General features: G+C 43.9%; 1 protein-coding gene across 2 annotated transcripts in view; it reads right to left on the reverse strand.

The window, feature by feature from the left end:
* Positions 1-23,943, reverse strand: part of LOC135508452 (ribosomal protein S6 kinase 2 alpha-like) — an 82,901-nt gene extending 58,958 nt beyond the window's left edge. For both annotated transcript variants that reach the window (XM_064928644.1, XM_064928641.1), the window contains exons 1-2: positions 23,331-23,943; positions 14,074-14,121 (exon numbers count right to left, since the gene is read on the reverse strand). In XM_064928644.1, the coding sequence (XP_064784716.1) occupies positions 14,074-14,121; positions 23,331-23,393 (111 nt within the window). In that variant the 5' untranslated portion in view covers positions 23,394-23,943. The remainder of the gene's footprint in view (positions 1-14,073; positions 14,122-23,330) is intronic.
* Positions 23,944-26,984: the final 3,041 nt, after the last annotated feature.

Here is a 26,984-nt window from a genome sequence, read left to right on the forward strand (position 1 = left end):
CTGACATTTGCCAAGTGTGGTAAGGTGAACAGAAGAAGTAGCTCATCCCAAGGTGAAGTCTCCAAATTTGTCCTGATGGTGACACATTGGGGAAACAGCTTGAACCCCGGCATTGCCCCTTGCAGCTTTAATTACTGGTTGCTTTTCTATAGAGTGCAGGAGTTTCATAGGGAAAGCCATGTTTGCTGATTGACTATAGTCAATCTTATTGTCCTCTACTGACCCTTAGTTACAGGTGTATTAGGGAGCACTGACAGGTTGGACACAAGACTTTGAAGATGTGGAATTCAAACAGAGAGGTTGACAGCCACGCGAGACAAAAAAAAAAAAAACATAGCCAAATTACAAGATTGATTAAACTGCAAGAAACAGGTGTTTGGAGGTTTCATTGCCATGGACAAGAATGACGTGAAATTCTGGTGCAATTTACAGGTCCAGAATGCAATTGGCTCTCAAACCAGAACTGATGCACAGGGGGAAAACGTTGTCATCTAAACCGGGCAGTCAATAGACAAAATGCCAGGTTTAGGTCAGCTGTAATTATTTGACAGGTATGGTGTTGTCCATTTCGAATCTGACCTTTGACCCCTTCTACTGTTGAGTTGATGTGCCACCAGGCATAGTTCCTGCCTCTGTTCATTGTTTAGGTCAGGTAGAGCAGAATTACGGTTGTATTCAGAAGTGAGCTGCTGACAGGATGAGTGTGTGCACACATTAGCACACGCTAAGAGCATAGGGGCCTGATTTGGGGGGCGGGGGGGGGGGGTAGGGAATGAGCAGTTGCCATGCCTACGCCATGAATATGAATGAATACACACACACACACACGCTGCTGACTGGGGGCTTCCAGTATGAATGGAGGCCTGCATTGTTTCCAGGGTTAACATTCATCAACATGCCCCCCACCACAGAGCTCCATGCCCAATACCTCACCTACACACAATCAACCAATACTTAAAACACTTAATTGGAATGGCTCAATACACAGCACCCATAGGACAAACATGACCGACACACACACACTGTGGATCGTGACCAGGTGCTAATCCTGATGAAGATGATTCAACACAGAATCACAAAGAAAACCTTTAGAATTCTTTCATCTCATGTTGAGGCATCCAGAAGGGGAGCCTCAACACAATTTATGACTAAACAAAGACATGCATTTGGGGCCCGAGGTGTAAGAGGGAATAACTGGTTACTTCTCACACGGTTTGCCCGGAAAATGGTGGAATATTGATGACACTACGCCCCCGGCCCACGTGCTTCGAGAGGCTGTGTGACCTCAAACGACTGGAGTAAAGTGACAAAAAAAACAGGCCCTGCTCTTAAGTGCAGCAGGCAGTCAAGCGTTAAAAACAGCCCAGAGCAGCGCTAAACGAAACCAAAAGCCCATGATGTCAAATTAGTAACTTTACTAATCTCATTGACACCAATGGAAAAAAGCATTACTAGCCCAAAGCCCCTCATCTACCTCTGACTGGTGACTATATGTCAGACACAGGTTAAGGTGTCATCGGAATGAATCTTGTCCTGGATGCAGAGCTGAGCGAATTCCACTAGATGGGACAGTGGCAGTCTAAATTTGCGATACGGTGTAGTCGGGAAAGTATTCAGACCCCGTTACCTCTTCTACATTGCAGCCTTATTCTAAAATGTATTAAATGGTCCCCCCCCCCCTCCAACCTACACACAATATCCCATAATGACAAAGCAAAAACAGGTTTAGAAATGTTTGTAAATGTATTAAAAATAATAAAAACACCACAAGCTTGTCACGCCTTTATTTTGAGAGTTTCTCCCACTCTTCTCTGCAGAGCCTCGAGCTCTGTCAGGTTGGATGGGGAGCGTCGATGCACAGCTATTTTTAGGTCTCTCCAGAGATGTCCAAATTGGGTTTAAGTCCGGGCTCTGGCTGGGCCACTCAAGAACATGCAGCGACTTGTCCTGAAGCCACTGTGTACTTAGGGTTGTTGTCCTGTTGGAAGGTGAACCTTCGCCCCAGTCTCTGTTCCTGAGTAGGTTTTCATCAAGGATCTGGGATGGTGCCAGGTTTCCTCCATACCCGATGCTTTGCATTCACAACAAAGAGTTGAATCATGTTTATCATGTTCTGAGTCCTTTAGGTGCCTTTTGGCAAACTCCAAATCGGGCTGTCATGTGCCTTTTACTGAGGAGTGGCTTCCGTCTAGCCACTTTAACATAAAGGCCTGATTGGTGGAATGCTGCAGAGATTGTTGTCCATCTGGAAGGGTTTTCCCATCTCCACAGAGGAACTCTGGAGCTCTGTCAGGGTGACCATTGGATTCTTCGTCACTTCCCTGACCAAGGCCTTTTCCCCGATTGCTCAGTTTGGTCAGGCGGCCAGCTCTAGGAAGAGTCTTGGTGGTTACAAACTTCTTCCATTTAAGAATGATGGAGGCCATTGTGTTCATGGGGACCTTCAATGCTGCAGAAATGTTTTGGTACCCTTCCCCAGATCTGTACCTCTACACAATCCTGTCTCAGAGCTCCACAGAAAATCCCTTCGACCTCATGGCTTGGTTTATGCTCTGACAGGCACTGTCAACTGTGGAACCTTATATGGACCGGTGTGTGCCTTTCCAAATCATGTCCAATCCATTTTTACACATGTACCACAGGTGGACTCCAGTCAAGTTGCTGAAACATCAAGGATGATCAATGGCAACAGGATGCACCGGAGCAAATCTCAATTTCTGGTCTGAATACTTTTGTAAATAACATCTTGGTTTTTTTTTTATACATTTGCTAAAATTAAAAAAAATGTTTTTGCTTTGTCATTATGGGGTATTGTGTGTAGATTGATGAGGAAAGCATTTCATTTAATTCATTTTAGAATAAGGCTGTAACGTAACAAAATGTGGAAAAAGGGAAGGGGTCTGAAAACCACACACACACACACACACACATACATACGTGTGTGTGCGTGTGTGTATATATAGTAAAATTCAGACCAATTGCTTTTCGGATTCAAAAATGGTCAACCTCGGCTGGTGATTTGCAGGATGGGCAATGATACAAGTAAAAGGTGGGCTGTGATTGGTTACATTGCCTACTGTGAAAATGTATCTTTAAAAAACGAGCAGAGATCCCACGACGGAACTCTGATATGATCCTAGAGTACATTGTTTAACAAAATAGAAACAATTTGCCAAATCTAACATTTTATATTTTTCTTGATTAATAAATTAAAGTAATAACAAAAAGTTATTGAAAATCAAAATGCTCGTCATATTACTGAGCGTTAAAGCCACCAATTTGTCCTTTGTCGCACATACAGATGAAACATTACGGAGTCTTAAAAAGGAGGCCTCTGGGTAAAGCCAAAACGTCCCAACATCAACTAATTATTTCTCAATTATGCTTTAAGAGACAAATGAAACAATGTCAATAATCCTGACTCCAAAAAGGACCCTTCTATGGATAAAATTGTATGAAAATCCCCCAAATCACAGACTTGTTCTGTTCTAGTTTCATGAGGAATCAACCAGTACAAACATCAGGGAAAACCTTAGGGGTCACCCTGACAGATTACATTTAGTCCTGGACTTGAAAAGCATGCACACACTGGTACTTTTGAGTCCAAGACTAGGCTTAATCTGTACAGGAAACCTGTACCACAAGTAAAAAATGTAAAATTAAATCTAGCAAAACCTAATAGCAAATGTAGACACTCTCCGGTTGATGGGTTCATTTTTAACCCACACGACGACAGGACTTTATAGAACGTATTAACATCAAAATGCCAGCCAGACATGGTGACATTAACAGCTGCCTTGTCTCAGATAAGTGTTTTGTAGGTGTGTATTTGTATCATGCATCAGTCCTCCTCTGACTGACAGCTCTTCTGCAAAGCACCATTGTTCTATCACCACTTAGGCCTTTATGGAATAAAATACAGAAAATTATTAAAGTGGCTGTTTTCTTTAATCTTTGAAATGGCTGAGGCAACAGCCTTTCCTCAAATGTGGCATTTACCTAAAAAAATAAAATAAAATCATGAATAATTGAATTATGAGCTTACTTCACCACAGCCATGGTTGTCGTTGGCACAGTCTTATTGAATGTCATGACAACAAAGCCAGCCATGCCAAGCAACCATGACAACAAAGCCAGCCATGCCAAGCAACCGACCAACTGTGCAGCCGAACAGAATCACTCACGAGGATTCCTTTTACACAGAGCTCCTTTTCCAGTGCAGCAGTGTTTAAAATTGTATTTCTGCAAAAGATCCCTTCATGAAATAAAACACCCCCAAATTAACACAAATTTAAAATACGTTTATTTTTATATGTAGAAAACATCCCCTAAATTATTGCTCAATATCGACTGGCTATGCCAACTTTACATCAAATTACACCATCAACAACACTTCCAACCCAATTTCACAACGCTCACTCGTCAGGCACAGAAATGAATGACTCCAGTTCATTTAACACCCCTTCAAACTAAGCCCTGGAGGTGATTGATAAAACTTTCTCCAAAAACATCCCCGCAAGGGCGATGATACCAGGGAGAAACCATCGAGGCTGGCTTGAAACAGTAGTTCTAAACCTACACAGCGGCACTGTTGCATTATTGCTACAGAGAAAATTTCAAAGTAATTTAATTTGCTGCTCAGATAGGGCTCAGACCGCATTACAGCTGTCTGAAGGAGATTTCCCAAATCTCCCATCAGATGTTATTACGTCTTAATTGCCTGTATTATGCTAGAATTTGATTATAAGTGTTGGTGTAATTTGACGTCCAGCCACCCGACAACCTGCCTGCTTGACCCCATCTCCTCCTCCCTTCTACAGACCATCTCTGGAGACCTTCTCCCATTCCTCATCAACTCCTCCCTGACCACTGGCTGTGTCCCCTCCGACTTCAAAATGGCCAGTCGCTCCCCTCCGACAAACTACAGATCGGTATCCATTCTTTCTTTGACTTCCAAAACACTTAAGTGCCTTCTCTGACCAACTCTCTCACTGTCATTATCAGAACCATCTTCTGTAGCCCAGTTGGCAAATCATGGCACTTGGAATGGTAGGGTAGTGGCTGCGATTCCCAGGACCACCCGTACGTGAAATGTAAGTCACTTTGGATAAAAGTGTCTGCCAAATGGACATTTACATTTTTTTTTACCAGTCTGCTCTCCCCTGTGTCGCAGGGGGGCTCCCCCTCCCCTGTGTCGCAGGGGGGCTCCCCCTCCCGTGTCGCAGGGGGGCTCCCCCTCCCGTGTCGCAGGGGGGCTCCCCCTCCCGTGTCGCAGGGGGGCTCCCCCTCCCGTGTCGCAGGGGGGCTCCCCCTCCCGTGTCGCAGGGGGGCTCCCCCTCCCGTGTCGCAGGGGGGCTCCCCCTCCCGTGTCGCAGGGGGGCTCCCCCTCCCGTGTCGCAGGGGGGCTCCCTCTCTCCTCTGTGTCACAGGGGGGCTCCCTCTCTCCTCTGTGTCACAGGGGCTCTCTCTCTCCTCTGTGTCACAGGGGCTCCCTCTCTCCTCATGCTCCCAGATGTATCTGCTGCCTTCGACAACCATCAGATCCTCTTTTCCACCCGCTCAGGGCTGGGCGTCTCAGGCTCGGCACACACTTGGATGCTACCTGGCAGGCCGCTCCTCCCAGGTGATGTGGAGAGGATCCGTGTCTGCACCACGCACTCTCATTACTGGTGTCCCCCAGGGCTCAGTTTCAGGCCTTTTCCTTTCTATACACCAAGTAAGTCGACTCCTTCAAATTCTCACATGGTCTCTCCTTCATTGCTATGCAGAGGACACTACTTTTCTCCTTACCCCCTTTTGATACCCAGGTGGCAACACGCATCTCTGCGTGCCTGGCAGATATTGCCGCTTGGATGTCGGCCTACCACCTCAAGCGCAACAAGACCGCGCTGCTCTTCCTCATGGGGAAGGCCTGCCCACTCCAAGACCTCTCCACCACAGTTGACAACTCCACAGTGTCCCCCTCCCAGATTGCAAAGAACCTTGGGATGACGCAGATAACATCCTGTCATTCTCTGCAAACATCAAAGCAGTAACTCACTCCTGCAGGTTCATTCTCTACAACATCAGTAGAATATGACCCTACATAACATAAACAACTTACCCAGAATGCTGCAGCCCACCTAGTGTTCAAGTCTTCCCATGTCACCCCGCTCCTCCACGCATTCCACTGGCTTGGCTTCCAGTCGAAGCTCGCATCCACTACAAGACCATGGTACTTGCCTATGGAGCAGCAAGAGGAACTGCCCCTCCCTACCTTCAGGCTCTGTTCCAACCCTATACAAAAGATCCTTAAATATTTCCACAACACTCTGGCCCTTGCAACCCCCTCTGACCTAGCTGATAACTACTTTGAGGAAAAATGTACTTACCAAGACAGTTAGTTGGGACAATCACATATCAATCTTAAGATGAATGCCCTAAGTTGCTCTTGACAAGAGCGTCTGCTAAATAACTAAAAATGTTGAATAAAAACTCCTTAAAAATAAGTTTAAATTACAGGGCTATGGGAATAAGAGGAGAAAGCGACATTTGAAATCATTCCAAAACTTCTTCAGCACAAGTCACAGAGAGAGGACAGTACTTCCTGGTCAGATATGGAAATAAAAAAAAAAAAAAAAAAAAATATATATATATATATATATATATATATTATTTTTTTAAACAGGCTCTACTTTCCGAGTTACTTTGTATGCCCATCATTAGCCAGCCAACAAATTGGCTACATGCAACATCGACCTCCATATAGAGATGTTGTTAAGGTCCTGGGTGAGAAAGCACTGATCTAGAGAGGTGAGGTATTTTACGACAATAAAGGAAACACCAAACATAGTGCCTTAATAGGCTGTTGGGCCACCAAGAGCCTCCAGAACAGCTTCAATGTGCCTTGGCATAGATTATACAAGTGTCTATTGGAGGGATGCAACCCCATTCTTCCACAAAATTCCATAATTTAGTGTTTTGTTAATGAAAAACACTCAATAATAAATCTAAATGAATGCGTGCATGTTTTCATGTATTCCACTTTCAACTCTCAGAACACCATGTCCATGTTTACAGGCTCTGAGCCTTACTTCTCCAAAGACAAAAAGTTACATTTTAGTGTTAAATGCCACATTTAGTGAAACGCCTTTGTTTGCTCCAAACCCAATAATGTAGTAATCAATATAGTACAAACATAAATAAGTGTACAAATAAGAGGAAGACAAAAAAGTAAGAAGCTATCTCACACACACGGTCATTCCAATACCATAGTTACAATGTGCAAGCATACTGGAGTCATAGAGGTAGATATGGATAGGGATAAGGTGACGAGTCATCAGGATATATGATAAACAGAGTAGCAGCAACATAAAAATGATGATTGTGTGTGTGCGTAGTCAGTATAAATGTGTGTGCATGTTGGAGTGTCAGTGTGCACAAGTGTGTAGAATTCAAGGGTCAACTCAGTCCGTACAGCCATTCAGTTAGCTATTTAGTAGTATTTTGGCTTGGGGATAGAAGCTGTTCAGGAGCCTGCCCATAGTGTAGACCAACACTGAGTCATGTCCAATGAGCAACACCAGATGCCTGCCCACCTTTCCTGTGTGCTGTTTGTTCCACTAACAGGCTGGGAGAGAAAAGGAGAGCCAAATATTTGTAAGGTGTCACTATGCAGATAAGTACATCTGAGCTCAGTCTCATCAACGGGTCTGACTACTTAAAATAGTTATTTTATAAATTTGCAAACATTTCTAAAAACCTGTTTTTGTTAAGTCGTTATAGGGTATTGTGTTTAGATTGGATTAATTTGTTTTCCCCCCCTCATTTTAGAATAAGGCTTTAATGTAACAAAATAGGGGTGTGAATTCTTTCTGAATGCACTGTATGTAGAGGTCAAAATCCTCAGCAATCTACACACAATACCCAGTAATGACAAAGCAAAAACAGCTTGAGAACTTTTTGCAAATATATATATATATATATATATATATATATATATAGTGCCTTGCGAAAGTATTCGGCCCCCTTGAACTTTGCAACCTTTTGCCACATTTCAGGCTTCAAACATAAAGATATAAAACTGTATTTTTTTGTGAAGAATCAACAACAAGTGGGACACAATCATGAAGTGGAACGACATTTATTGGATATTTCAAACTTTTTTAACAAATCAAAAACTGAAAAATTGGGCGTGCAAAAGCTCTGGCTGGGCCACTCAAGGACATAGAGGCTTGTTCCGAAGCCACTGCTGCATTGTCTTGGCTGTGTGCTGAGGGTCATTGTCCTGTTGGAAGGTGAACCTTCACCCCAGTCGGAGGTCCTGAGCGCTCCTTGGAAGGTTTTCATCACGGATCTCTGAACTTTTCTCCGTTCATCTTTGCCTCAATCCTGACTAGTCTCTCAGTCCCTGCCGCTGAAAAACGTTCCCACAGTATGATGCTGCCTCCACCATACGGATGGTACCAGGTTCTCCAGACGCTTGGCATTCAGGCCAAAGAGTTCAATCTTGGTTTCATGAGACCAGAGAATCTCGTCTCTCACTGTCTGAGAGTCTTTAGGCGCTTTTTGGCAAACTCCAAGCGGCAAGTCCTGTGCCTTTTACGGAGTAGGGACTTTCATCTGGCCACTACCATAAAGGCCTGATTGGTGGAGTGCTGCAAAGATGGGAGAACCTTCCAGATGGAAAACCATCTCCTTAGAGCTCTATCAGAGTGACCATCGGGTTCTTGGTCAACTCCCTGACCAAGGGCCTGCTCTCCCGATTGCTCAGTTTGGCCGCACGGCCAGCTCTAGGAAGAGTCTTGGTGGTTCCAAACTTCTTCCATTTAAGAATGGAGGCCACTTTGTTATTGAGGCCCTTCAATGCTGCAGACATTTTTTGGTACACTTCCCCTGTGCCTCAGCACAATCCTGTCTCCGAGCTCTACGGAAAATTCCTTCGACCTCTTGGCTTGGTTTTTGCTCTGACATGCACGGTCAACTGTGGGACCTTCTATAGACTAGAGGTCGACCGATTAATCGGAACGGCCGATTTCAAGTTGTCATAAATCGGAAATCGGTATTTTTGGACACAGATTTATTTTTTATACCTTTATTTAAACAAGGCAAGTCAGTTAAGAACACATTCTTATATTCAATGACGGCCTAGGAACGGTGGGTTAACTGTCTTGTAAAAATCTGTCATTCTGCCCCTGAACATTGTCAGCTCGGGGATTCAATCTTGCAACCTGACAGTTAACTAGTCCAACGCGCTAACCACCTGATTACATTGCACTCCACGAGGTGACTGCCTGTTACGCAAATGCAGTAAGAAGCCAAGCTAAATTGCTAGCTAGCATTAAACTTATCTTATAAAGAAACAAATCAATCATAATCACTAGTTAAACTAGTAATATCAACCATGTGTAGTTATCTAGCGTGTCCTACGTTGCACTGAATCGATGCGGTGCGTATTCGCGAAAAAGGACCGTCGTTGCTCCAATGTGTACCTAACCATAAACATCAAAGCCTTTCTTAAAATCAATACAAGTAAATATTTTTAATCCTGCATATTTAGTTAATATCGCCTGCTAACATGACTCGTTGCAAACTGTGAAGACTACTTCTTCCTAACAAAGACAGCCAACTTCGCCAAACGGGGGATGATTTAACAAGAGCGCATTTGCAAAAAAAAAAATCACAATCGTGGCACACCTGTACCTGACCATAAACATCAATGAATTTCTTAAAGTAAATACACAGAAGTATATATTTTTAAACATGCATATTTAGCTAAAATAAATCCAGGTTAGCAGGCAATATTAACCAGGTGAAATTGTGTCACTTCTCTTGCATTCATTGCACGCAGAGTCAGTGTATATGCAACAGTTTGGGCTGCCTGGCTCATTGCGAACTAATTTGCCAGAATTTTAGCCGTTCAGTATTTCACTGAAAGAATAAACGTCTTGTTTTCAAGATGATAGTTTCCGGATTCGACCATATTAATGACGCAATGCTCGTATTTCTGTGTGTTATTATGTTATAATTAAGTCTATGATTTGATAATTGATAGAGCAGTCTGACTGAGCGGTGGTAGGCACCAGCAGGCTCGTAAGCATTCATTCAAACAGCACTTTTGTGCGTTTTGCCAGCAGCTCTTCGTGGTGCTTCAAGCATTGAGCTGTTTATGACTTCAAGCCTATCAACTCCCGAGATTAGGCTGGAGTAACCGATGTGAAATGGCTAGCTAGTTAGCGGGGTGTGCGCTAATAGCGTTTCAAACATCACTCGCTCTGAGACTTAGAGTAGTTATTCCCCTTGCTCTGCATGGGTAAAGCTGCTTCGAGGGTGGCTGTTGACGATGTGTTCCTTGTTCGAGCCCAGGTAGGGGCGAGGAGAGGGACGGAAGCTATACTGTTACACCTGCAATACTAAAGTGCCTATTAGAACATCCAATAGTCAAAGGTTAATGAAATACAAATCGTATTGAGAGAAACAGTCCTATAACAACTACAACCTAAAACGTCTTACCTGGGAATATTGAAGACTTATGTTAAAAGAAACCACCAGCTTTCATATGTCCTCATGTTCTGAGCAAGGAACTTACACGTTAACTTTCTTACATGGCACATTTGCACTTTCTCCAATACTTTGTTTTTGCATTATTTAAACCAAAATGAACATGTTTCATTATTTATTTGAGGCTAAATTGATTTTATTGATGTATTAAGTTAAAATAAGTTCTCATTGTCATTATTACAAATATATTTATTTAAAAAAAATAATACAAATAATTTTAAATAATATATATACATTTTTTTTTTTTAATCAGCCGATTAAATCGGCATCAGCTTTTTTTTGGTCCTCCAATAATCGGTATCGGTGTTAAAATCATAAAATCGGCCGACCTCTACTATAGACAGGTGTGTGCCTTTCCAAATTTCCATTGAAGTTGTAGAAACAGCTCAAGGATGATCAATGGGAACAAGATGCACCTGAGCTGAATTTCATATCCCATAGCACAGGATCTGAATACTTACCTAAATAAGGCATGTTTTATTTTTAATAAATTAGCAAAAATGTCTGAAACCGTTTTCACTGTCATTATGGGGTATTGTGTGTAGATTACTGAGGATATTGATTAAATAAAGCAATTTTAGAATAAGGCTGTAAGGTAATACAATTAAAAGTCAAGGAGTCTGAATACTTTCCGAAGACACTGTATATTTTACACACAAAATATAAAACGCAACATCTAAAGTGTTTGTCTCAGGAGCTGAAATTAAAGATACCAGAAATATTCCATAAGCACAAATAGTTTATTTATCTCAAATTGTGCACACATTTGTTTACATGCCTGCTTGTGAGCATTTCTCCTTTACCAAGATAATCCATCAACCTGACAGGTGTGGCATATGAACAAGTTGATTCAACAGCATGATCACACAGGTGCACCTTCTGCTTGGGACAATATAAACACTCGAAAAGGTCACACAACACCACAAATGTCTCAAGTTGACTGCAGGAATGTCCACCAGAGCTGTTGGCAGAGAATTTAATGTTCATTTATCTACCATAAGCTGTCTCCAATGTCGTTTTAGAGAATTTGGCAGTACCTCCAACCGACCTCACAACCGCAGACCTATGCCCTGCCAGGCCCACCCATGGCTGTGCCCTTGCCCAGTCATGTGAAATCCATAGATTAGGTCCTGATTAATTTATTTATATTGACTGATTTCCTCATATGAACTGTACCTCTATACAATCTGTTCCACTGGATGTCATAAGGTGAATTCACCAATTTGTAAGTCGCTCTGGATAAGAGCGTCTGCCAAATGACTTAAATGTAAATGTAAATGTTTGAAATTGTTGCATGTTGCGTTTATATTCTTGTTCAGATAAAGCATATTTTAAACCAATTCCTTCCATCTAGATCCCTATCCTCAACTAGAAAAGAATAAGTCCCATCCTGACAGCGCACTATTGGCCGACACCACCCAGCCGGTCATCCTGACAGAACACTATTGGCCAACACCACCCAGCAGGTCATCCTGACAGCACACTATTGGCCAACACCACCCAGTAGGTCATCCTGACAGAACACTATTGGCCAACACCACCCAGCAGGTCATCTTGACAGCACACTATTGGCCAACACCACCCAGCAGGTCATCCTGACAGCACACTATTGGCCAACACCACCCAGTAGGTCATCCTGACAGCACACTATTGGCCAACACCACCCAGTAGGTCATCCTGACAGCACACTATTGGCCAACACCACCCAGTAGGTCATCCTGACAGCACACTATTGGCCAACACCACCCAGTAGGTCATCCTGACAGCACACTATTGGCCAACACCACCCAGTAGGTCATCCTGACAGAGCACTATTGGCCGACACCACCCAGCCGGTCATCCTGACAGCGCACTATTGGCCGACACCACCCAGCCGGTCATCCTGACAGCGCACTATTGGCCGACACCACCCAGCCGGTCATCCTGACAGCGCAATATTGGCCGACACCGCACTATTGGCCGACACCACCCAGCCGGTCATCCTGACAGCGCACTATTGGCCGACACCGCACTATTGGCCGACACCGCACTATTGGCCGACACCACCCAGCCGGTCATCCTGACACCGCACTATTGGCCGACACCGCACTATTGGCCGACACCACCCAGCCGGTCATCCTGACAGCGCAATATTGGCCGACACCGCACTATTGGCCGACACCACCCAGCCGGTCATCCTGACACCACCCATTGGTCCGACAGCACAATATTGGCCGACACCACCCAGCCGGTCATCCTGACAGCGATTGGCCGCACCGCATATTGGCCGACACCACCCAGCCGGTCATCCTGACACCGCAATATTGGCCGACACACCCAGCCGGTCATGGCCTGACACCGCAATATTGGCCGACACCACCCAGCCGGTCATCCTGACACCGCACTATTGGCCGACACCGCACTATTGGCCGACACCACCCAGCCGGTCATCCTGACAGCGCAATATTGGCCGACACCACCCAGCCGGTCATCCTGACAGAGCACTATTGGCCGACACCACCCAGCCGGTCATCCTGACACCGCACTATTGGCCGACACCGCACTATTGGCCGACACCGCACTATTGGCCGACACCACCCAGCCGGTCATCCTGACAGCGCACTATTGGCCGACACCGCACTATTGGCCGACACCACCCAGCCGGTCATCCTGACAGCGCACTATTGGCCGACACCAGCCACAGGTCATCCTGACACCGCACTATTGGCCGACACCGCAGCCGGTCATCCTGACAGCACACTATTGGCCGACACCAGCCATTGGTCATCCTGACAGCACACTATTGGCCAACACCGCCATTGGTCATCCTGACACACAATATTGGCCGACACCAGCCGGTCATCCTGACAGCACACTATTGGCCAACACCACCCAGCCGGTCATCCTGACAGCACATATTGGCCGACACCGCAATATTGGCCGACACCGCAATATTGGCCGACACCGCAATATTGGCCGACACCGCAATATTGGCCAACACCGCAATATTGGCCAACACCACCCAGCCGGTCATCTTGACAGCACAATATTGGCCAACACCACCCAGCCGGTCATCTTGACAGCACAATATTGGCCAACACCACCCAGCCGGTCATCTTGACAGCACAATATTGGCCAACACCACCCAGCCGGTCATCCTGACAGAGCAATATTGGCCAACACCACCCAGCCGGTCATCTTGACAGCACACTCAGTTGCTCCTAGCTTAGGGTTTCCAATGTCACTGCACATGTGCAAGTGCACACACAATCTGAGGATGTTTCTAGTTAGGAAAATGGGTAAAAAAAAAAATATATATATATATATATATATATAAAAGCCAAAATACAGAAAACAATGTGGTCTTATAGCCCATCAGTCCCCAGTTTCACCCTCATTGGATTTCTATTATTTATTTATAGTCATCCTGTTCGCACTTCCCATAAAATGGCAGTGGAAAATAGCTCTTCCCAAAGGCACCTTCTCAAATTGTTTCAGCATTGCATAGTTTATTTGGTGAGCATGTGCGAGATGTGATCAGAAGACACCCCTTACCTTGTGACCAGCAGGTGGGACCCCATCCTCAGTGACGCTTTGCCCATTCTGAAAATAAAACGAGACAGAACACGGTTTCAGTGCCAAGATGTTTGCTGTGTGTGAGATTGTATGCGTGGGTGGGAACCATAGCAACCTAGAGCATCTACACTCATCATGCTACTTTGTTCCTAAGCTGACAAACCCAGTGCGTTTCACCTGTTGAAATGGCCAACAACCACAGTTATCCTCCAACAATGCATCTAGCTGAAGCATTGTTAAGAGCCCTTCAAAAGAGAACATCCATTTGTTATCAGTCAGTCTGCACGTTATTTCCCAGCATACACAGCACAGACCAGAGGCTAAAGCATCAGATGACAATAATTGCCGTGTAGTTTCACAAGAGCAGACACTCTTTAAAATGTCATGATGAAAAGAGAATCAGGGCATTTCAAAAGACCATTACATGACAGGCTGGCCACTTTCCAGTGAAATCAAACTGCCATTAAAGCCATGATGATGATGATGATGATGATGATGGATGATTAGGCAGCCTGATTCATTTGAATAACCAACAGTTAGTGTGTTTAAAGACTCCAGGTTGCTGGGTTGAGAACATCGGATAATAACGTGTAATTGACTAAAAATGTTTCACCCAAGGCCTTAGCAGATGGTTTGGTACCACAGTACATTGTCATGCAATATTCAGCTACCACAGGCCATTAAAAAGCTGCCATGGGCCATTAAAACTGTCGACGGCAAGTATCTCTAGAGATGTTCAATCTCTGTTTTCTCAAAGAACTAAATATGATTTGTTTGGTCTGAAGCATTCTGTATACTAATACCTTAGAACACTCAAATTCACATTCTTGCCTCGACAGAAACACACAAAAACCACCCCTCTCTCTTACCATAGCAGTCAAAATAGAGACATATATTGCACTGTGTGGCTCAGTCGGTAGAGCATGGCGCTTGCAACGCCAAGCGTCGTGGGTTCGATTCCCGCTGGGGCCACCCATATGTAAAAGTAGTGGTCCCAGCCGACTTGTAAGTCGCTTTGGACAAAAGCGTCTGCTAAATGGGATATATTATTATTATGATTATTGCACTTGAAAAAAATCAAACAAACAGTCAAAGACACAGAGAGGTTCGGGCTTGAAGCGCCAACACTGACCGAGCCCCCCCCCCTCCTTCCCTGTCATGTCACAATGGAGAGAGGCGAACCTAAAGTCACACTTCCTCTACTACTCTTCTCCCCTGTGACAATACAAGTATTTTCTTCACACACACACACACACAGACACACCACACACGATATTGATTAGCCTCAAGTTGTGATAAAGAAGAAAGAGAGTGGAAGATGGCTTATCTGGGACACTGCCCTTGGTCTGAGGGCAGAAAAAGATCTTCACTAAACAGAGAACCGTGGACTTAACCCCCACTCACTAAGATTGTCCACGATAGGTCTGTTGGGTGACACAAATTAACTTGCCATGGAAATGTTAAGTTGCAGTCTCAAAGGCTGCATTTATACAGATTGCCCAATTCTGATCTTTTGATGAATCAGATCAGCTCATTAATTAGGCAAAATATCAGAATTGGGCTGCATGTGTAAACACAGCCAAAAGGACCAAGAGTGAGACATTACTGCAGCGGCCTCTGCTACAAATCAAGAGCGCAAAAGGAAAGCAGGATTACCGTAATCAGAGAATGTTTTCAGGGCACACCCTCACCACAGAGAACTTGTTAGGCTATCAGCTCTTGGAAACACAATGAGCTTCTCAAACCCAGCCTGAGGGTTTTAGGAGAGTGCAAGATCAAAAATCTAGCTGGGGTTTTCATCCAGTTTTGCGACATTTCTCATGAGAATTTTCCAACCAGTGACGAGTTTCCACAAAACTTACCTACTGTGGATAAAAATCAGTGTGTGATGACGTAGTGCACAGAAAATAAGACTTTTTCGCTTAAGTTTTCATGTAACCAAATAAAAATCTAAAGTTAAGTGTTGTTTCCATCGCAGTTAAACTCTACCAATAGTTTTTGTGACAAAAACTATTGTGTTAAATAGCAAATAGGCCCACTCTGGTCTTGGCACCTGCTCTCTAGCCAACACTATGGGTAGGCTGTGCGGTCAATGGATAGTGTAATCTACATGAGATTATGGATAAGAGCGAGAATTTTTATTTGTCAAATGTTAGACAAGCATCGATCATCATGTCACCAGAATAATACCCTTGATATTTATTAGAAAGGAGCGTCAAATTTACTTTGATATGGTGGTTATTATATAAGTATTTGCTCATAAAACATTTCCACTGACATTTCTTTCATACTTAATTTAACCGACACAACAGGATCCCACCATAAATCAAACCAACACAATTCTGTCAGCATTTATAAAATTGCCATTGCCATCACAGCTGTCGTGTTTTAAATTCTCTCCCCTCCATACGGTATGACTTTACTAGCATAACAAACCAAATGATGGTAAAGTGGTCACTGACTGCAGTTGTTGAAAGGGATAGTTCAAGTGACATCAACCACAATGCTTCTCCAGGCAATGACATCAGGGTTTACATCCATGGGGGTAGTAAAGGCATTTTTAGTATGTTCCACATGTTACACCTAAATCACCTCAAAAAATACATAAAAAAACAGGCTTGCAGTGGTGAACTACCTCTTTAATAAACTCAAAAAGATAGGTCAGTGTTTAACAACTAACAAGGAAACACAAACAAACAATGAAATCATAAAAGGAGGGGTTTACGCACAAACAAATAAATGTAATAATAAAAGAGTCTCCTTGAGGAGGAAACCAAAAGGCCGTCCGGTTCCGGAGTGTTTCCCTAACCTCTGTAGACATCCCCTCTATTTTTACCTTCCTTATCCCCTCCCCCCTCCCATAAAGTTCTCACTACTGTAGTCATAATCCCTGGGTCTTCAGGAGAGGTTGGAGCAGGAATGTGGAAGATGCTGCTCCACACATTTTGGCCTAATTAGCCCTGCATGGCTGATCCAAGTGGCACAGTTCACCACGCTCTCCCCTGAGATTTCAACCAGACTTAAAACACACACACACACACTTTAGAACTACACCCTCACACATACAATTACACATTCAAACTCAAACTCAGAGATTCAAAATGTACATCAGTGCTCCCCAAATGGCAGCCCACAGGACAAATGTCCCCTCCCATGTTAAAAATAAGTTATAAAAAATAAAGACACCAAAGTATTCTCATGCATAATTGTGATCGTATACAAACGTAAGCAAGTTTTAGTTAAATGTTATATGCGTTTGTCCTTCTTGCGGTGAAGTTGCAGTCTACAAAGTATCTAATGATGTACCGACCCCCTGACCATCCGCTCAATAATGATATATAATTTTTAAAAATCTAGTTGATGATCGCTGATATACATTTCTGTACACACGTTGATATACATTTCTGTACACACGTAGGGCTGAGTGGTATTTTACTATATAATGTGGCTACAGGTATTGATCCACCGATGTGGATTTTCACTGTACCTTCACTAAATGGTATTCAAATCAAATTGTATTTATCACATGAGCCAAATACAACGGGTGTTGACCTTACAGTGAACTGCTGTAAGGTATTTTAATGTTTGATTTTTTTATATCATAGAGTAAATGACTCAAAGAAGAAATGTATGAATGCTGGAATTGAACAAATATGCAAATAGAAACCAGTTCGAGGCTACAAAATAGCATTTTAACGCGGTGTTCTACAAATAGGACGACTACACTGTCAGTTTTTTGCAGATAGTCTTTTTGATTGAACAGTATAAAGCAACCAGAATGAATAAAGCCCATTAAAACCACTTAGAATTAATATGCTGCTATCCTAGCGTCACGCACTACCCATAATGCATTTTTAGAACTTTCATTATTCAGAAACATCAAATCCGGTCAAATTATAATTTTGCCATCGCTCTATGCACATAGCTTGCAGCCAGCCATGTGACACAATTATGTTACTCAAAAGACATCTATAATGCATGCAATGTAAACAGCCTTGAAGAACTCATGGTGTGGTTAAAATATAACTTCAGTGTAACAGCTATGATTATAGCAGCGGAACCACCCTGAAAACCAAGCAACTGGTAATCGCTCCATCACCCACACAAAAAACAACTATTGCTTCATTCATAGTGCAATACTGTACTTCAAACTAAAATGCTGCATCATTGACCATCTTTAATTCATAAGCCTAGCTTTACTTAGAAAAAAATTAGAATGTAGCACACACCACAGTTCAAACGTTTGTGGTCACTTAGAAATGGCCTTGTTTTTTGAAAGAGATGCACATTTTTTGCCCATAAAAATAATGTGAAATTGATCAGAAACAATGTAGATAGATATTGTAAATGACTATTGTAGCTGGAAACGGACGATTTACGGAATATCTACATAGGAGTATAGAGGCCCATTATCAGCAACCATCACACCTGTGTTCTAATGGCACGTTGTGTTAGCTAATCCAAGTTTATCATTTAAAAAAAGGCTAGTTAATCATTAGAAAACTATTTTGCAATTATGTTAGAACAGCTGAACACTGTTGTTCTGATTTAAAGAAGCAATAAAACTGGCCTTCTTTAGACTAGTTGAGTATCTGGATCATCAGCATTTGTGGGTTTGATTACAGGCTCAAATTGGCCAGAAACAAAGACCATTCTTCTGAAACTCGTCAGTCTATTCTTGTTCTGAGAAATGAAGGTTATTCCATGCGAGAAATTGCCAAGAAACTGAAGACCTGGTACAACGCTGTGTACTACTCCCTTCACAGAACAGCGCAAGCTGGCTCTAACCATAATAGAAAGAGCGGGAGGCTCCGGTGCACAACTGAGCAAGAGGACAAGTACATTAGTGTCAAGTTTGAGAAATCGACGCCGCAAGTCCTCAACTGGCAGCTTCATTAAATAGTACCCGCAAAACACCAGTTTCAACATCAAAAGTTAAGTGGCGACTCCGGGATGCTGGCCTTCTAGGCGTTATTATTTGCTTTTCTTTCCAGAACAAGAACATTTCTAAGTGACCACAAACTTTTGAACGGTAATGTAGCTATTTTTTATTTAACTAGGCAAGTCAGTTAAGAACAAATTCTTATTTACAATGACTGCCTAGGAACAGTGGGTTAACGGTCTTGTTCAGGGGCAGAACGACACATTTTTACCATTGCGTCAGCTTGGGGATTCAATCTAGCAACCTTTCGGTTACTAGTCCAACGCTCTAACCACTAGGCTACCTGCCGCCCCTACCTGCAGCTATGACAAAACAAGGACAGCGACCTCATATCTGCCAGTGTGAAACTAGCTTCAGGTTGTGTTATCACATGCCCCTATGTCAGCCAGTAAGTCATCTCTCCCAGGTAGTGTTTGTTCCACAGGTCACACCTGATCAGCTGAAGGCAAGGCAAAAGGCCCTTCTCTAGATGTGTTCCAAGATGGCTACATTGCAGTCACCTTCCAGATCTCACAACCCCAGCGTGCAGCACCACTACATTATACTAGGTCTGGAACACACCCAATCGGCTTACATAATGGCCATAGATCCAGTAGAGCACACAGCCTTGGCCGCGCACGACTACAACACCATTGTTAAGTTTGCCGACGACACAACGGTAGTAGGTCTGATCACTGACCAGGCGGTAAGTGAACTGGCAGTGTGGTGCCAAGACAACATCTTCTTCAAAGTCAGCAAGACAAAGGAGCGGATTGTGGACTACAAAGAAATGGAGGGCCGTGCACTACAACACCATCATTAAGTTTGCCCCATCCACAGGGCTGTAGTGGAGCGGATCGAGAGCTTCAAGTTCATCAGTGTCCAGATCACTAAGGATCGATCATGGTACAAACACACTAACAAAGTCATGAAGAGGGATCGACAAGGGTATGGGCCCTCAGAACGTTGAGGATCTACAGCTGCATCATTGAGAGCATCTTGACTAGCTGCAATCAGCACCTTGGTATGGCAACTGCTTGGCATCTGACCGCAAGGCGCTACAGAGGGTAGTGCGTACGGCCCAGTACATCACTGGAGCCGAGCTCCCTGCCATCCAGGACCTGTATACCAGGCGGTGTCAGAAGAAGTCCCCTAAAAATAGCCACCCAAGTCATACTGTTCTCTCTGCTACCACACGGCAAGCAGAAGCGATGCACCAAACTAAACTAACTTTGACTCATCACATACGCTGCTGCTACTGTTAACTATCGGTCACTTTATTCCTAGTTATATGTACATGTCTACTTCAATTATCTCCTACCACAGCACATACACTTGATACTGGTACCTCCTGTATATAGACAAGTTATACTCATTGTGTATCTATCATTTGTAGTATTACGCATTTACTGGATTATTTCTCTATTTTCTCTCTCTGCATTGTTGGGAAGGGCCCGTAAGGAAGCATTTCACTGTTAGTCCATGAAGCATGTGACAAATAATGTGATTTGAGCCATTAGCTGCTGTGTGCAGCGCGTCTGCAACATAGTTGGTCTGGAACAGACCCGCTCTCGCCCTCCCTGTGAGGCTCAGAAAGTGTACCCTGTGCTGGCAGGCCACGCATGGCTCAGAGGAATGTGGACCATTGTCTCACAGTTATTAACTCAACCCCTGGCCTCTTGCGTAATAACAGGGCGATCTCCAGCAGTGCTGACAGTCATCCCTTGCAGAGGCTTGTTGTGTTTTGTTCTGCTCTGTTCTACTCTCCATCAGAAAATACCTGATAAAAGCATGCGCCAAAATGCATTGGTTTTCACAACGAAGAATTATTTTGCAGCGAACTTGCAAATGTCCTGCCAAGAGTTGATGAATATATTTTCATGTTCAGCTCCTTCTGCTGCACCTGGGTAGAAAAAGCTCTGCTGGGAACAGAGGACTAGTGTGTAGTAGAGGTAGACACCTGATTGCATCAGTCGCAAACACGTCCTTCAGTCACAAGTCCTCCAAATTAAAAATATAATATTTATATCAAAGCATTACATGTTCACCAGAAGAAGAGGTTCATGATAATATGAGAAGGAGAAGAGCAGTTAGGGAATATCTCAAGCAATATGAGCAGGAAACAAAAATCATGTGCCTCACATATACAGAGGAAAAATAACAGTGACTTCATCAGTGATCAAAGGAGTGTCTATGACTAGGTCATTGCTCCACGTCGAGGCATCTGTCGGGGAATCTCCGGATCACTTTGGGGATCGGGGGAGTCTCAGATGGATAGCCAATCCCAATTCGCACCTCCCCCTCCCGCTTTGCCATAACCCTTTGATGTTTGCTTTGCCATAACCCTTCGATGTTTTGCAGATCTGAAGGTTCTGGATAGGTTGGTCTATAAAGAGCAGTGTGTTGGGAGACTCCACATTACAGTTTTGCGAACGTCAAAACGGATGGGGCAAAAGTGGAGAGGAAGGGAGCAAACTGGGACCGGAAGAAGCCTGCGGGTGTGCCAGGTGCGATCCAGTGGCTGCACATGGAACGAGACTAGTATAGGGAAGGGAACGGAACGACTGGTGACGTGATGACAGGGAGGAATAGAGACAGGGAAGAATGGAGGGATAACTTTGTAGTGGTATGTGACTAAACCCTGGGCCGGATCTGTAGCCTTCGCACAGTCTCTAGTTTCAAAACACAGAGTCACTGACAGGAAACAAACAGCCCATCAGCTGTCATCTGATAGGAGAGAGTAGCTCCTCTCACCGAGTGGATGTGTTAAGAGTGTGTTGATTATAACATTTATATTCAGATCAGACGTTCATAACAATACGCTTGGATATTTGACATCCTACAATTTAGAACTGTCGGCAGCTGTCGACAGTAGCTGACATCATTATCAGCTCAAGTATAGCAATGGACCAATGGTAGAATCTGAACCTAGTTCGTACTTTGACAGTCAGTACCTTGACATTTCCATAAAGCTGTTAATGAATCTGACCTTGTCCAAACCGATAGTAACCCAAAACCACAACCCTTCAATCAATCAATCAATCCAAAGCTCTCTCTGGTATCCTACCCCAGCCTTAACATCCGTCTGTCTCAGGGCTCTCAGTTTACAGCTCAATCAATCGGCCGCGGTCTCGTCTGTCGGTCTAAGACTGGAGTGGAGCCGGGTGCCAACGAGAGCTGTGCTGTGACTTACAGCCTCAAGCTCAATGGGAAAGATCTCAGTGTGCCAAATTCTAAAAGGCATTTGTCATCTCTCTACATTACACGAAACGAGGCAAGAGGCATAATTTTACCTGCCCATCCAATCTGGTGGGGATTGGGGAAGACCTCATTCCCAACAGGTGTAGTAGTATAGCTACACTCCTCCAGTTGAACCAAAACTGCCACACAAAGTGAGAAGTATGAGAACATAGTAGGGCGAATGGGCTCTCTCGGTTTACATGTAATGCTGCTGCGTGACAGAACACCGGTTTATTGCGTTGTGACTGAGACAGTATGTCACTCTTGCCTCCAATTTGCCTTTGACAAAAGTTGCAAGGTCATGACCATAGTAAAAATTCCAGCGAGAACTTCCTGGCAAGCAGCCACCTGTCAAGAGGTGCGGAGGACATTCAAAACGGCAGAAGCCGAGTTCAACTAATGTCCTCTGAACATTAGCTATTAGACTAGACTACTATACATCAAAAGGAAAATGTCAAGCCTTGGCAACAACAGAATAAAACAGGATAAGAGTGGATAGGGAGAGTAGCCTACATACTTGATAACAAATTCAACTAAATGGCAAGAGGAAGAGTGAAATAAGTACTTTGAACGCGTTTTAGAGTTCACAGGTCACTGCTCCATGGAATCAAATCACATAAAATTATACCCCTGCTGATTTGATTTCGGCTAAATTTTGTCACACACATGGGTACATTGCATCAACCTACTGTAAAAAAAAAACAAGCAAGTGTACTCCTTAACTTTACAAACATGTAGAATAACAACTGGGGCGCCTTCAGCAGGACAACGTTTTGAGACGTTCAGATAGAAATATGCTATGTAGAACAAACATGCATATCTGACATGCAGAATATGGAATCACGTCAGCGCCATGTGGAATTTCCATTTCCAACGCCTGAGAACGTTTTCGTACTGAACATGGCCCAAGTCAACATTGTTCCATTATGTCAATAAAAACCAATTGAATCCTGGTATTTATTGTCAAGTGTCTTTCCAAGTACATCAATTAACAGAAGGGAAAAGTGTAGCCTACAAATAGCCTATATCTGGCATGCGGAATGACAATAAAGAGCAATTTGACCGGTGCCCTTACCTCTGAGTCCAGTGTAACTAGTTCCATTTGGGGCCAGGGCTCCGCAAGATGTGCAAGAGGCATTATGCTGGTTTAGTATCGCTCTCTGCTACCGAAATACACGTTCAGTTTGCCCAGATGGATTGGGTTGTAGAGTGAGGTTACGTTACCCTGGACAATGTCTTGTTTATTCACAATTCCGGTCGGTTATGATGTATCAATTCAATCCCCGGTGCAGACGCGTATTCCAGTCGCACTCGGGAGCCGTTTGCTACAAACAAATATAAACCCGAATGAAAAGCACACGAGAAAACTATTGATGATACCAATTCCAGGATATGAGTAAAATCAAACGCCTCTACACAGGTAGCCTAGGTCAGATTTGTAGTGAAGAGCCGACTGAGTTTCCAAGCCGTTAATTAGGCTATGCAATTATATTCATTCGCCAAAATAATTAGCTTTCTCTTGAGTCCATGTAACCTAATTAATCGACGACGCAGCCTATTATATTATAGGCATACAGCTTCTCTTCTTCTCTGTATTTATGAGAGATTACTCGGAATGGGGATTTCGTTCTGTACTGCCTCCAGAATGTAGCGTTGAAGCTGAGCGCAACTCGAACTGTTATTGGCAGACTCCAGACTGATTTCTTCCAGCCCCGTATTCGTCGGTCCGCCCAACTGTATTTTCGCCATCCTCTGGAGGCTGGTTGAACTGCAATTTATGTATAGGATTACCTTACGTAATACGCCAAAGCGCACCAAATGCACTTTTTTTTAATACAGCAATCAAATTAAAAAGGTTGGCAGCGTAATAAGACCTTGAAGATCATTTTGTTCAGCATGATGGTAAAAAAAAGATAATAGGGAGGAGAAAAAGGACGGGAGAAGAAGAAGACAAAGAAAAAGAGAGGGGTCAAGGGCGTTGATGACGAGGATGGTAATTAGTGATTCATTTTTATGCACACAGGTGTCATGCCCATTTATTGCAAGTGCTCGCTATCAGTGTCCCTTCAAAAAGACATTGGGTACATGACACATTTGGATTTGAAGGAAAACACTTACAATTTATTACCTAATAAAAATTATATCAAATTTCTTTAGTGTGGCGTATCAATGCATAGTCGAGGGTCATTGTGTTATTGTAACAATGCCTACATTTATGTTCATTTGTTTTGGTCTCTCACTCCAACATTTGCCACCAGAGGAGGCTCCTCAGAGGAGGAAGGGAAGGACCATCCTACTCAGTGAATTTCATAAAAATAATGAATGTATAATTTTTTTGATAAAACATGTCACCAAGTAACTGATTAAAACACACTGTTTTGCAATGAAGGTCTACAGTAGCCTCAACAGCACTCTGTTGGGTAGCCCCATGGTGTACCCGGAGGACAGCTAGCTTCCGTCCTCCTCTGGGTACCTTGACTTCAATACAAAACCTAGGGTGGTCATGGTTCTCACCCCCTTCCATAGACTTACACAGTACTTATTACAACTTCCGGAGGACGTCCTCCAACCTATCAGTGCTCTTGCAGTATGAACTGACATGTTATCCATCCAATCAAAGAATCAGAGAATGAATCTAGCACTGAAAGCATAAGCTACAGCTAGCTAGCACTGCAGTGCATAAGTAGCGGGGACCGAGAGACTGAAAAACAGCTTCTTTCTCAAGGCCATCAGACTGTTAAACAACACTAACATTGAGTGGCTGCTGCCAACATACTGACTCATCTCTCGCCACTTTAATAATTTAAAAAATGATGTAATAAATGTATCACTAGCCACTTTATATAATGTTTACATACCCTACATTACTCGTCTCATATGTATATACACTGTACTCTATACCATCTACTGCATTTTGCCTATGCCGTTCGGCCATCACTCATTCATATATTTGTATGTACATATTCTTATTCATTCCTTTACACACACAAGTGTAAGGTAGTCATTGTGAAATTGTTAGGTTCAATTACTTGTTAGAGATTACTGCATGGTCAGACCGAGAAGCACAAGCATTTCGCTACACTCGCATTAACATCTGCTAACCATGTGTATTGTCACGCCATGACCTTAGAGCTTTTTATGTCTCTATTTTGGTTTGGTCAGGGTGTGATTTGGGTGGGCATTCTATGTTCTTTTTTCTATGTTTTTGTATTTCTTTGTTTTGGCCGGGTATGGTTCTCAATTAGGGATAGCTGTCTATCGTCGTTTCTGATTGGGAACCATACTTAGCTTTTCCCCACAGCGTTTTTGGTGGGTAGTTATTTTCTGTTTTGTGTTTCTGCACCTGACAGGACTGTTCTGGTGTTCGTTCATTCTCTTTGTTATTGAGTGTTCAGTTGAAATAAAAGTATGAACACCTACCACGCTGCAATTTGGTCCTTCTTCAACAAACGATCGTTACAGAGCTAGAGAGGATACTGTTTACCACACTGCGCTTTCGTCCACACCTTCTTCAACAGACGATCATTACAGAACTACCCACCACCAAAGGACCAAGCAACGTGGAAGAGAGGACTGGACATGGGAGGAGATCCTGGCTGAAAGGGATCGCCTCCCATGGGAACAGGTGGAGGCAGCCAGGAGAGCGGAGGCAGCAGGAAAAGGGAACCATCGTTATGAGGGAACACGGCTGGCAAGGAAGCCTGAGAGGCAGCCCCCACATTTTGGGGGGCGGCACACGGGGAGTGTGGCAGAGTCAGGTTGGAGACCTGAGCCCACTCCCCGTGCTTACCGTGGCGAGCAGGTGACTGGTCAAGCCCCGGTCTATGGGGTGACGCGCACTGGGTCTGGGCCGGGCATTCACAGGCCGGTGTGCTCGGTACCAGCGTCCCCCACATTTGCCGGGTGGAAGTGGGCATCCAGCCAGAAAGGGTGGTGCCAGCTCTGCGCTCGAGACCGCCAGTGTGCCTCCAAGGCCCAGTGTATCCGGTGCCTCGGCCAAGGAAGAGGCCTCCCCAGCCTATGTCTCCCCAGCCTGGTGAGTCCTGTGCCTGCTCTTAGAGCTAAGTCTCCAGCGGCGCCCTCCGGCCCGGAGCCTCCAGCGGCGCCCTCCGGTCCGGAGCGTCCAGGATTGGTAACATGTTAGTTCTATTTTGTTGTCTACAATATAAATGTTATTTTGGTGACAACGATGTAGGCTGTGTAGCAGTTAGTGGTTATGGTATGATGGTTTGGTTTGGATAGATTTTTGCACCTGGTCACAGACCAGACAATGAAAGTGAACTGTGTTTGCGGATGATCAGGCGTGTCATAATTTCGCCAATTCTTTTGCAAAACGTTTGTCAATAAATGAAAGCAACCTGAACGAAACAGGGAAGGACCTACCTGAATCGGTCCAATAGAAACTCTTGTTTATATTGGATTGTAATAATGATTTCACACCAGATCAGCGAGATGCAGGCAAGAGTGTTCAAGGCGGTATCGAATGTGTCATCGTCTCTCGACCTGTGCACCTACGTTGTAAACTTTTATTTGTAGGCTAAGTTGTAGCAACCTCATGATGGGTATAGGACAAATTCAAGTATCGCGTAGGAGCCTAAACCTATTGAAGTCACATTGAGTTGGGTGAATGGAATATGAATGACAGTCATCCAATATGCTGTAATATAAATAAGGCAATGCGCATAAAAGTAAAGGTTGTCCCTAATCTCAAACAGCACTGACCACCACT

This window comes from Oncorhynchus masou, chromosome 21 (assembly GCF_036934945.1).
Source record: "Oncorhynchus masou masou isolate Uvic2021 chromosome 21, UVic_Omas_1.1, whole genome shotgun sequence".
NCBI classification, from domain to species: Eukaryota; Metazoa; Chordata; class Actinopteri; order Salmoniformes; family Salmonidae; genus Oncorhynchus; species Oncorhynchus masou.